Below are 13,993 nucleotides of genomic sequence, written 5' to 3'. Positions count from 1 at the left end.
GATATTTAAGGCAAGACAAGGCAATTTTATTTGTATAGCCCGTTTTTACACAACAGTTTTACACTCAAAGGGCTTCACATGGCATCATAACAACATCCTCACATCCACTGAGGAAAGACTCCATAGAAAACCCTTTTAACAGGGAAAAATGAAGTTTAAAAAGTTGATAAATCAAGAAATCCTCTGTTTTATTCCCACACTGTTCAGATATTTGTCTCGTATTTATATTAATAAGCTATTTGGATATAATCTGCAGCCAGTCTGGCCAACAGACTAATAGGATACTGTAGTATACTATGGAGGTTTGAGGGATTAGAGCTTTGTATCTGTTTGGCCTGAGCAGGTGATGCTCTAATGGGGGACCGGGGTAATCCTGTGCACTGACGGCCTCGCTGCTGTGTTTACATTGGGCTTAGTATGAGCATGTATGGTCATTTGACACAGTAATAATCTTTACAAAGAAAATGCTTACTCGAATGCACAATACAGGGTTCCTACGCAAGTATGGAAAGTATGGAATAATATGGAATTTGATTTCATACATTTCCAGGTCTTGAAAAGTATGGAAAACGGAAACTAATGTATGGAAATATATTTATCTTAATACTTATCTGGGTTTGGTCTTATTCACATTATTACTTTGTAGCCGATGCGCTATTGTACCTAGCTACAATATCCTGGAAATGATTTGGTTTCATAATGGCATACAAATTCAGAATAATGAAAACAAATGATTAATTGCATGCTTTATTAATGTGAAACACATCTATTTACTCAAATGTCACAAATTATTTAAATTTTTTTTTTTACTGAGACACTGCAAAAACTCAAAATCTTTCCAAGAATATTTGATTTGCCTTATTTCTTGTCAAAATGTCTCATTTCTAGTCAAAACTAATCTCTTTCCACTTAAAATAAGACTCGTCACCTAAAAATTAACTTGTTTTTAGATCATTTTCACTTGTTTCAAACTAATTTTCACTTGAAATAAGTAGAAAAATCTGCCAGTGAAAGCAAGATTTTTGTGCTCGTAATAGAAAGAAAAAACTTGATCCACTATCTGATTTTTCTACTTATTTCAAGCGAAAAATCTGCTTGAAAGAAGTAAAAAGTGTCTAAAAACAAGCTGCTTTTCATGTGATGAGTCTTATTTTAAGTAGAATGAGATTTGTTTTGACTAGAAATGACATTTTGTATAATAATAAGACAAATATTCTTAGTAAGAGTTTGAGTTTTTTGTAGTGGAAATCCGGAAATTAGGGTCTGGAAAAAGTATGGAATTTGGAAATTTAAAATGTGTAGGAACCCTGACAATAAGAAAACAAATATGAAACAAGAAAATAGGCAGGAAAAGGCAGAAACTAGTTGAGGAATATTTTAGATTTTAAAAATAAAGGACCTGCTGCTGCATATTAACTACTTTAAATCATATTAAAGGGATCATTAGCGTTGGAAGGGGAGATGTGAAGTTCTTCCCTCTCTGCTGCCACTTGGTTTTGATGTATTTTTCATTCTCCCAGCGCCTCGGCTGCTTGCCTCATCACTTTTTCATGCTGAGAGAAAGGTTACCGAGGACTGCTGAGAGAGAGGATGTAGACGACACGTGTCTCAGACATGTACATAATCCAGGGTTCCTACAGCTTAAGCCAAGTTAAATTTAAGACTTTTTAAGACTTTTTTAAAGCCACTTGAAATGAAATTTAAGAGCGACTTCATAATAAACACAAATGCAGAAAAAAGAAGAAAAAAAACACCACATCAATTACATAGGGTTATAGGGACAATTTGACCCACTTTCCTATGTGATCCAAGGTAAAGTGACTGCTACATGAACATTGGATTGTGTCTCTTTCCAGCTGTCCTTTCAAAATAAATGCATAAAAAGTCCAGAAAAAAAACAAAAAACACTGACTCGGGAGCTGGTGGCGGTGAGAAATTTAGCGTTGACGGCCGCCACTAACTTCTCTATGTCGGATTGTTACCAATTATTTTGAGATTTGAGACTAATTACAACCATAAAATACCACTTACCATGTGTTAACAAGACAAGACATTTTAATGCCACTTAAGGCCTTGTTTTTAGATGAATGAATTCAATGCCTTTTAAGACTTTTTAACCCTCTATGGTACCATGTTGCCACCACTTTTTGTCCTGTCACATCTCCACAATTCATCCCATTTAATGCTGTAATACTTTAAAAAAGAGAGGAGACCTTAGAGAACCAATAACAATGCTTTAACTTATCACATGACTTTCAAGAAGCCACTGAAACCCTTTTTTGCAGACTTTTTCAAAGGAAACAGGTTTGCCATTTAGCTCCACTAAAACGGTCTGAAAACATACAGTAACTTCCTGGCCCTTTTTCATCTGGAAAAAAATATATTTACACTAATAGATTAATTAGAAGTTTAATTTTTAATAGTTCCATGCAATTTATTTACTTATTAAATAATGGAAACTTGTTAAAATGCACCTGTTGCCCCAAAGCAACAACGTACCATTATAGAAAATTGCAGTGTTGCCTTGAGGCGACAGTGGACCATTATGGAATCAATATTACATTATGAGACTATGGTAGTGTGTGTTCAGGTGTAAATATAATGTTCAAAAACATATCATTCATCATAATTTTGGTTTTTATCCTTAATAAATTAGATTTTGGATGCAGTAAAGTAAACATCAGGCTATTATGATGATGATGAGGAAGATGAGAATGAGGCCAGTGAAGGTGAAAGTCTACAGAGACTGGTCGGTGTTTCTAATACAGTAGATGATGAACCGTAATGGTACAATGTTGCCTACAGGAAACACATCCCCAAAACTTCCAAAAATAAATAATTTTTAAAAATGTCTTTAGATTATGTTTATTTAGTCTATCATAATGCGTACCATGGATCCGTAAGAACCCTGCTATTGCTAATATCCCTCCTGATCTACCAAATGTCTTCTTTCCCAGAGCCCCGGTTTGCCCTGAAGGTCCTGGTGAGGGACGCGGTGACCCGGCAGCCCGTGCCCGGGGCCTCGGTGGACGTTTACGTGAACCACACTCTGAGGAGCTCCGACCGGACGGGGGCCAGAGGAGAGGTGCTGCTCTGGGTGGCCTACAGCCCCGGACTCAGTCTGACGCTGCTGGGCAAGATGGACGGCTACGTCCCCAGCCCGTTGCCATGGAGCACCGCCAAGAGACCAAGTGAGTCCCTTACACTTACACTTATACCCTGCTCTAGACTGGACGACAATCAGTCAATGTGAAGTGAAAACAACCAGTAAACACAAGCAAAAGTCAGAAACTATTTTGAAAACTGAATATAAATGTAAACACAAACACAACTCCTTCTACTTAATGAGACACTTATAGAAAGATTATAAAAACCACTGACATTATCCCACCAACACTGATTTATTAACTCTTCCTATCTTCCTATCTTCCTATCCTACGGCTGCAAAGGGGCGGAAAATTTCCAGTAAATTTCCGGTAAATTTCCAGAAACTTTCCATGAGAATTATGGGAATTTATGGGAATTATCAGGAATTTATGGATATTAACTGGAAATTAACTGGAGATTGGGGGTAATTTAAACAAACTGTATCATGTCCAAACATAAATGTAGTTACAGGGATTAGTTTTGTCATAAGCAGCTAGACATCCATGCAAAATAATACAATTAAAAAAATATTTCAACAGATTTATTTGTGAGTAGAACTTTATCAAGTTGTAATTGTATGAACAACAAAAATCAAAAAGTAAAATTACATTTTCCCCAACTATATTTAAGTTCACTGTTAAGGGCCAACCTTCAATTTTGTAAATTTCTGATTTATTCCCATTTATTCCCATATATTCCTGTTAATTCCTGTTAATTCCCATATATTCCCGTTAATTCCAATGGAAAGTTTCCAACTTTGAAAATTCCCGAAATTTTGCAACCCTAGTGGCAACACTGTGAAGTGAAAACAACCAGTAAACACAAGTAGGGATGTCACGATTATAGATTTTCTTTGTACGATTATTGCCAGAGAAATAATCACGGTATTATTATGATTATCACGATTATTACGCATTAAATAATTTCACAACATATGAATGTGTAAAATCAAACACAGTCAAAATATAATTACATTACACATTTTTACACTAAATATTTTAAGTATCTACTATTCATATGTAACCAGGGGAAGTGTTTTAAATATTCAAATCATTAATTGTCACCTATACCAAATGTTTAAGTTTATTTTAATTGTTTGTTTTTTATCACAAATGAGACGCTAACATTTAAATTTCCACCATGTTACGTTAAACGGTAAATGGACCAGTATTTCTTACATTTACCTTAACTTTTGTGCACATCTGCCTCTGTGTGAACAAAATAATCTCTTTTGGAAAGTGACGGTATTTAAGAATCTTTACGATTAATTAATTGTGGCGTTTAATACCGCGATTAATTGTGAAAACAAGTAATTGTGACATCCCTAAACACAAGCAAAAGTCAGAAACTATTTTGAAAACTGCATATAAATGTCATTCATTTCCCCCTAGATTGAGCTTCTCTCTCTCTCTATACAGCCGTGGAAAAATATTAAGAGTCCACTTTCACAAATGTTTCTTAAAAAGCTTCTCTACATGCAGCCACCAACACAAACACAACTCCTTCTACTTAATGAGACACTGAACCACATCTGGTTTTATAGAAAGATTATAAAAACCACTGCTGGAATTAAACATTAAACAAGATGGAAAACATGATATTTAAGGCAAGGCAAGGCAATTTTATTTGTATAGCCCGTTTTTACAAACAGTTTGTCTCAAAGGGCTTCACATGACATCATATCTGTCCATATAAACTCTTCCTGAGTTAAAATATCCATGTTGTGTTATTTAAGAATAAATATGAACATGTTTTCCTTGCATTATTTATTATTCAAGGTCAGAAAAGACTTGATATTTTTTTAAGTTGTCACTTTTTTGCCAATAAATGCTCTAAATGACAATATTTTTATTCCAATTTTGGGAGAAATGTTGTCGGTAGTTGATAGAATAAACTAAAAATCTTCATTTGACTCAAACACACACCTATAAATAGTAAAAACCAGAGAAATTAATCATTTTCAAGTGGTCTCTTCATTTTTTAAGCTTCATTGTCATTCTTAAAATAAGAATACAACCAGTGGCCTCAGGTGTAATTGAGAAATATAGACAAAATAACACACAAGAGTGGCCAACAGGAAAAATAAATGAATAAATGGGCTGAGAATAAAATGTAACAATGGTTCACAGTCTAAAAGATGTGTATAACAGACGTTTCCTAGTATATAATATGCTCCGAAGCCATTTGTCTGCACTTATTTACCATATTAACTCACACTCTCTGATCTGATGCATTATTTATGTTCATTAAAGATTAATGAAGTGTCTGCAACAACATACAACTTGTAACCGAACGCTGCGTTGCATTGATTGTTACTATATGTTACTGTCGAGTGAAACGTATCCCTGCCTCAGCGAGACTGTCTTTGTCCTGCACGGACTCAGATGGCAGAGAGGGGAGTGGGGGGTGGGGGCTCTTTAGCCACACGTTGGGGTAATAAAGAAAAAGAAAAAAAGAAAAAGAAAAAAAAAAGAGGGGGTTTGGATGTGCTGACTCTATTGTCCGTGTTGCTACTTCCTCCTACTTCCTCTTACTTGTTTTGAACCACCCTGAAAATGAAAATGAAAAAAAAGATGGAGCAGGTGTAACGTGGGATGTTTTTTTTTTTTTTTATCTGTCTGTCGAGACCTGCTCGGCTCTGCATTGTCAAAGGCGCCTCCCTTTTGTGCTGCTGAACCCTAACAAACAGCAGGCTTTACTTGAAGTGTGATTGCCATCTGCTGGTGGTAACAAGTCACTGCAACACTGTCACTGTCTCATCTTGAAGCAGTAGCTATAATTTACTTAGTTTTGACAATTTCTTAAAATTTTTCGTCTGTCAAACTGGTTTTTAACAGGGTTTATACAGGAATCTTGAAGTTAATTCTAATACCTTTTTAAGACTTTTTCAAGACCTTCTCAATATTTTTTCAATACCTCACCGCCACTTCAAGCTGTAACCATTTACATCAGTGGCACTTTTAACGTAACAGTTCTAGTTTGTGATAAAGACTATATACCACTATGATGCAACAGAATTCAAAATAGGCTGGGATAATAAATAAAAGGCAAAGTTTATAATTAAAAAAAAACAAAAAACCATTGCTCCACTCTCAAAAAACCAAAACAACAATCTTCTTTTCTTTTTTATGTACCGGTTCATCTTGGTTTTTTTAAATAAAATAAATAAATTCACACACTTTCACAATGTTTTTTAGGACTCAAACTCTTGGACAGCTAATTCAGAAAAAATACCTTCAAAATTTAAGACTTTATAAAGTCGTGAAAAGACTTTTTAATACTTTTTAAGGGTCTTAATTTTCCCAAAATTGATTTATCACCTTTTAATACTTTTCAAGACCCCGCGGATACCCTGTTTAAATGTTTGCAGAACTTGGCTCCAGATGTGCTGCTGTGTAGTCGTTTTAGAAGACAAAATAGTGATAGGATCACCAGAGGTACGGCAAGTGGCAACTGTAAAATCTCAATCAGCCGTCTCTATAAAGGTTTTCCCAGATGTGGAATTCACTACCGACCGAAATAAAACCAACCCGAGACATTAGAATTTTTAATACAAAGGTTAAAATCTGGCTGAAACAACAACAGAACTGTATGCATTTTTAATGTGTCATGACTTGGTATGATTTTAGATGTATTGTACATTTTACAGTGTTGTTATGTAATTTTGATGTCTTTCTTCTTATTATATCTTCTTTTTTTCTACTAAAAGCCGAACTAGGGACGGGAGTTGGAAACTAAACTAGCATTAGCTATAATCTCTGTCTGCAGAACATCAGTCACATTGACTTGTTTGTAACGGGTGGAAGTGTCGCTATGTTAACCTGCATCGTCCCTATCAAATAAACTGAAATAAATTAAATTAAACACAGAGAGACTGAGAAAGCCTCTTGATACAGTCTGTATTATTCACAGTGGTGGACAGTAACGGAGTAAATTTACTTGAGTACTGTACTTAAAGCGATATTTTTGTGTTAATATAAGTCTTAAATAGTTGTATCTTCCGACAGCAATCACTTCTATAGAGTGTTTGGACCGAGGAGAAAACTTTCCTTGTGTCCTTCAATTTTTATCCAATGAGGAGAGAGAACGGCCAAGTGATGCGCCTGAATGTGGTGACGTAGGGACGAGGACCGATTTTTATTTATTTATTTTAATGTTTATTTAACAGGGACGTCGGGACGATACATAGATACAACATTGCCACAAAGAATGAAAAATGCGATGCATACAAGACTTCTAGCTTCAGCTAATTTGCCGTCTTTGTCCCTGGTCAGGCTAAAGAAGGATAAAAGATAGTAGTCTACTTGCCAGCCCATTGTGAACCCGGAAATGTTGAGTACCCCAAAGTTTTATGTTAGAAATATATAGTATGGGTCCCCAGTATTCAGAAACTGCCGGATGCTAACTTATATATATTGGGCAATTAGCATAACTGACATAATTAGCATAAATTAGCATAATTTCCTATATGGGCAATATTTCAACAACTGCTTGGCTGATCTGGGCAATATTGGAGTGGTTTTAGGGGTTATTGATGATGCTGAATCCATTTCTGACATTTTCAAAATTCAAAATGGCTGTCTAAACCGGAAGTGACCAGATTTTAACCGCCAGTGGGACGATTTTGATGGATTTGAAAATCTGGTCATCGGTTTAGACAGCCATTTTGAATTTTGAAAATGTCAGAAATGGATTCAGCATCATCGTTAACCCCTAAAACCACTCCAATATTGCCCAGATCAGCCAAGTCAATTTTGTTGAAATATTGCCCATATCGGCAATTATGCTAATTTAGGCTAATTATGTATGTTATGCTAATTGCCCAATATATATAAGTTAGCATCCGGCAGTTTCTGAATACTGGGGACCCATACTATCTATTTCTAACATAAAACTTTGGGGTACTCAACATTTCCGGGTACTCATTGTTGGCAAGTAGACTATAGTGAATACAATAAGTGCAATAATACATATACAGTGAATAATACAGTGAATAGTTATCATGAATAAATAAACACAGCTACAAAATTTAGATTAAGAAATTGCACAAGTTAAATACATTAAACATTAGTAAAATGCTGTGTTGACAGTGACTTGAGAGAAGTTAATGTTCACATTTCTGCTGCTGCTTAAGCCGATGTTTAGCTTTAGCACTAAACATCTTTAATTCTGTTTGGGATTTGATATCTGGTGGTAAAGAACTCCATAGGTGTGACGAGGGCGGGGGCTGCTAACTCCGTCGGCTGACAAGACGTTATGGTGCGTTCAAGGCAACCCGTAACTGGTGTTTTTCCGACCTGTGAAGTGGTACCAGTTCGATCTGGTACGAGTTCACGGGTCAGAAGTTACGAGTGGCCGTTATAGTGACTTTCACAGGTAAAACAGGTCGGAGAAACACGAGTGGGTTGCCTGGAGCGCTACAAAGTCGTAAGTTGTGACTTGAAGCTGTAATTTACGGTTTCAAAAGCCTGCCTGGAACGCAGCATTAGCCAAAACCACCGGATCGCTTACTTCTGCTTTAAGATTTGTACTTTACTTAGATTTCTTTGGTACTTATTACTCTTACTTGAATACATTTCCAAGACAAATATTTTTTACTTTTACTCGAGTTAATTTCTAGGAAGGCTGAAAAGTACTGGTTACTTTCAGGTCTGCTCTTTTTTTTTTTTTTTCTAAAACACTATTGGACAAAACGTGAAAATGACAATTGCTGTCCTCTTATTCATTTCATTCATTTTATTTGTTTTTATAGGTGTTTCTGAAGGCTTTGTATTGTATTGTGGTGCATCAGTGCAGGTGCTTTCAAAGAGTTAATTCTCAGAAACAAGAGTTTAAAGCTCCTTAAATTAATTTAGAAAAAATTATAGTAATTCATTGATGTGAAAAATAAGAAATTTACCAAAAATCAAACCAAATACCAACATAAACAGCAAAATTTGAGCAAATCTTCCTGTCACCTCCGTGTCCCTGCAGAGAAAAGCTAGAAGCCTGTCCAGAGGCTCATAGTTTACAATCACATTTCTACATTCAACATTTGACATTAAAAACTCTTACTTTTACTTAAAGTACCTTTAAAAGCAAGTACTTGTTTACTCTTAGTTGAGTAACATGTCGACTGAGCTACTTTTACCTGTAACGGAGTAAATTTTGATCTCTGTCCATCTCTGATTATTCATAAAACAGGATATAATTTAATATCTTACTCTATATCTGTTGTAGTTTCACATCTGTCTATTCTGAGGCGTATGGTGAATGAAGAATAAAGAAGCAGGGGGATATGAATAATGCAAATTAACATGATGAAACAACAGTTTTTTTGTTTTGTGTTTGACCTTTAACCTTTGTCTGTGCCCCTGCAGTTTTCTCTGCTGTGACGCTGCTGCTGCTCCCTCACAGTCAGGGGAACGTCTGGCTGTTTGAAGACTCAGTGCTCATCACCAGGAAGTTACCTGGTATGTTTACATTATTTACGTTTCTTAATTAGCATTAGCATCCATCATTACCAGTAATTTCATTTCCGTTTTGTTTCTTATGTCGCAGATCGTGGATTAATTAAAGGTCCAGTGTGTAATAATTGGCAAGGTTTATTGGCAGAATCATACTACATTTGTATAAGTGTATAATCGCTATAAAATAAATCTTATTTGGTTTTCGTAGCCTTAGAATTATTTTTCTATATAGCAAGGGTCTTGTTTTAGAGAGTGTCGCCATCTTGCGCCGCCATGTTCGTACTGCAGTGTGAGCGAGCTCTGCATGTCGTGGATTTCCCCCCATTTTACACACTGGACCTTTAAATTTAAGTATTTTCTTTATTAATATCAGATATTTCTATATTACTATAGACCGAATCTCCTTGTTGTTTACATTCTACTTCCGGGTAGAAAACCAGCACGTAATTTGAATGAGATCAATAGTAACGAACGAGAGTTTAGCTATATATCATATTTTTCACGCCCTATCACTGTTTAGACAAATCTGAAATGATTGAAGAAACATTACTATTTCTGTGTGTGTGTTTTGTGTTGCTATGTGTTGTATTTATTCAGTTTGGGGGAATCACAGTGTCTAGAAAGCATCTGTGGCTCAGCTGACAGGGACAGCTGACGGTAGCTAAGCTAACGGTAGCAGCTAAGCTAAAACCCTACTACTCCAGTTAGCTCAGTCATGTTGGAACTCAGATATCCGCTGGAGAAAATATTTTTTCATGGACCGTTTGTCCAATCATTGGTTTTATAAACTTCACAAACATCAGATTAGTCTAAACGGTGATATAGTGACATGAAAAATGAGATATATATAGTGAAACTCTCGTCCGTCACTATTGTTCTCATGCTCAGGGTATATACAGGAATCTTGAAGTTAATTTTAAAACCTTTTTAAGACTTTTTCAAGACCTTCTCAACATTTTTTAACACCTCACCGCCACTTCAAGCTGTAACCATTTACATCAGTGACACTTTTAACTGAACAGTTCTAGTTTGTGATAAAGACTATATAGACCACTATGATACAACAGAATTCAAAAAAAGCTGGGAAAGTAAATCAAAGGCAAAGTTTATCAAAAAAAAAAATGTTGTTTTTGTTTTTTTGAGAGTGGAGCAATCTTCTTTTCTTTTTCATGAACCGGTTCATCTTTGTTTTTTAATAAAACAAATACATTCACACCTAACTTCCGCAATGTTTTTTAGGACTCAAACTCTTGGACCGCTAATTCAGAAAAAATACCTTCAATATTTATTTAAGACTTTATAAAGTCGTGAAAAGACTTTTTAATACTTTTTAAAGCAGTACTAAAGAACTTTCAGTTTTGGTTGAGTTTGGCGGCGCCTGTGGACCAAAGCGGTAGTGTTTTGCCTGAAGGAAGACTCCATTTCCCATGAACACTAGCGTGAAGCCCTGTAAATATCCTGCATTAAAATTAACAGAAGACATGAAAACTAAGTTTCTGTTTCCAGTGGATCATTTCAAAGTGAAAACACAAACATAATCCATTGCTAAAGTGCCGTTTTGCCTGCTCCCTCCTTGTTGTGACTCGCAAAAGTGAAAGTAAAGTGAGAGCAGGGTTCCTACCATGCTCCTCGAAGCTGCTTAGTGCCAGAGAAAGAGAAACAGACCATAATGATACAGACCCCCTCAGACCACGACAGAGGTGTCATTCAACCTGTTGTAAGTCGATGTATCATCACAAAAGTTATGAAAATATTTTATGAAGGTTGAAAAGTTACTTAGTGCTGGTTTAAGGGTCTTAATTTTCCTAAGATTTCCTAAGATTGATTTATCACCTTTTAATACTTTTCAAGACCCTGCATGCTGGTTTTCTACCCGGAAGTAGTTGTAAACAAGGAGATTCGTTCTATTGTCTTACTAATCTTATGCCGTGTTGTTTTCACAGACAGTTCATCCCAACCGAAAGTTAAATTCCCCAAGAGCCTCCTCACAATCTCTGATAACAGCAACATCTCCTCGGTGACAGCGTATCTGACTGTACCGCAGCACTACTTAGCAAAAGACTGCACCAACTGCACTCCAGGCATCATCAGCAACAAATCAGGTAAGTGTTAATAATATAAGGCCTCGTTGCATTTATTCTTAAAGGGATAGTTCACAGAAAAAATTCTAATTTCACTCATTATCTACTCACCCTCATGTCGACTAAGAGCTGTGAGAATTTTCAGCAGCAGTATTTGTCCATATAATGGTTGTCAATGGATACCAACTTTCTTCGTCCAAAAAGACACACCAAAAAACATCCAAATACCTCCATACTGCCCGTGTGTAATGTCCCTCTTGTATTGAAGCCCCGACATGAGAAATTGTTCCCAAAAAAATTAAATAAGTCTATGTTTTAAGATTGTTTGTAGTGGAAGCTCCCAGTGTCTCGGTTCACTGCTCTTCCTGTGTCCGGCGGAACAATTTCTCATGTCGGGGCTTCAATACAAGAGGGACATTACAGACGAGCAGCATGGAGGTATTTGGATGTTTTTTGGTGTGTCTTTTTGGACGAAGAAAGTTGGTATCCATTGACAACCATTATATGGACAAATACTGCTATTTGTAACTCAGAGAAGGAACGGAGGACTCTTAGTCGACATGAGGGTGAGTAGATAATGAGTGAAATTTGAATTTTGGGTGAACTATCCCTTTAAAGTTTAAGGGTTTTTGAGTGGTAATTAGAAGAGACAATGCGTTACCTCTTCTCCAGGGTTCAGAAGCATCGAGCTGAAGGCGGTGGCGGCCGTCAGCGTCCTGCTGTATTCGGGCGACGAGGAGCTCCAGGTTCGCGGTCCCATTCAGATCAGCCTGCCGCTAGGACGCAGCAGCAGCAGCCACCTGCGGGCTTCGGACACCGTGCCGGCCTGGGCCTTCAACCTAAAGACAGGTAAGGTTCACGTTCAGGTATAGGTTACTTTATTGATACCCAAGGGCAGGGCCGTTGTATAGGGGAGAAAGGTGATGATAACTCTAGGGGCCCAGCGCCCAGTGGGGCCCATAAAAAACCCCAGTAGTCTAATCTTTGTATGACTCATAGTACACTGTAAAAACTCAACATCTTTCCAAGAATATTTGTCTTATTTCTTGTCCAAATGTCTCATTTCTAGTCAAAACTAATCTCTTTCCACTTAAAATAAGATTCATTGCCTAAAAATGAACTTGTTTTTAGATCATTTTCACTTAAATTCACAATAGATAGAAAAATCTGCCAGTGAAAGTAAGTTTTTTGTGCTTGTAATAAGCAGTGTTGAGACTAACGCCATTAGAATAAACGCAATTACGTAACGCCGTTACATTCCTCTGTAATTTGTAATCTAATTAATTACTTTATCCAGCGTTACTAACGCCGTTTCCGTTACTAACATGACTTGTGTTGCCGTTACTAAAATCGGGGCCCCAGCGCGATCGTGGTAAAAAAAAAAAAAAAGCCTGCAGCCAGCACGAGTTCTAGGCGATTGTTTTTTCTTTTCTTCCTTTCCTCCTCCTCACTTCATAAGCGGGCTGCAGAGTAGAGAGCACACTAGTACAACACGGTTTCGATAAATACCAAGGATAAGACAGGTCATGTTTTGCGGATATGGAACAAGGAAGTAACTGACTTGACGATGTATAGCTGCGTGACATCATTGACGAATCCTTGTAGGAGTTTATTTTACACACAAACCGACGTAGCTTCTGTGCGGCGCACACACACAACTTTCGACCGGTAAAACCAAAGTGATAGACAGAGAAGAAATGGCGAGTACAGAAGAGGAGGATAAAGTGGGAAAGTCGGCGTTTAGCAAGTGGAAATATAAACACTACTTCACCATCGTTGAGAGAAAGGGGAAGAACTTGAGCAATAAATTGAATTATTGAAGTTCACACCCCCCCCCCATGGCAAAGGATATTTGTTTAAGGTTAATTATCTCTCTATGCTGTTCTACTCTATGAAACTGGCGTGTGAAACATGCTTCTAAAAAGCCGAATTCTTTGACATATTACTTTGTTTTAGTAACGCAAAAATTACTTTTCCTAGTAATTAGTTACTTTTATAATAGAGTAATTGAGTTAGTAACTCAATTACTTTTTTAAGAAGTAATTTGTAATTGTAATTAGTTACTTTTTCAAAGTAATTTGCCCATCACTGGTAATAAGGAAGAAAAACTTGCTCCACTATCAGATTTTTTCTACTTGTTCCAAGTGAAAATCTGCTTGAAAGAAGTAAAAAGTGTCTAAAAACAAGCTACTTTTAATATGATGTGTCTTATTTTAAGTAGAATGAGATTTGTTTTGACTAGAAATAAGACAAATATTCTTGCTAAGATACTTGAGTTTTTGCAGTGTAATGCTGCATTAGCATCAAAACAAAGAA

General features: G+C 36.5%; 1 protein-coding gene across 1 annotated transcript in view; it reads left to right on the top strand.

The window, feature by feature from the left end:
• The first annotated feature begins 2,941 nt into the window (after window positions 1-2,941).
• Window positions 2,942-13,993, top strand: part of fam171b (family with sequence similarity 171 member B) — a 15,370-nt gene continuing 4,318 nt past the window's right edge. Inside the window, exons 1-4 of the mRNA XM_085793869.1 lie at window positions 2,942-3,191; window positions 9,507-9,599; window positions 11,540-11,698; window positions 12,350-12,526. Coding sequence (XP_085649995.1) covers window positions 2,942-3,191; window positions 9,507-9,599; window positions 11,540-11,698; window positions 12,350-12,526 — 679 coding nt within the window. The remainder of the gene's footprint in view (window positions 3,192-9,506; window positions 9,600-11,539; window positions 11,699-12,349; window positions 12,527-13,993) is intronic.

Source organism: Trachurus japonicus, chromosome 2, assembly GCF_045865225.1.
Source record: "Trachurus japonicus isolate A0001 chromosome 2, Traja_1.0".
NCBI lineage: Eukaryota > Metazoa > Chordata > Actinopteri > Carangiformes > Carangidae > Trachurus > Trachurus japonicus.
The sequence above is the reverse complement of the archived record's forward strand: the minus strand, read 5'-3'. Positions and strand labels throughout refer to the sequence as shown.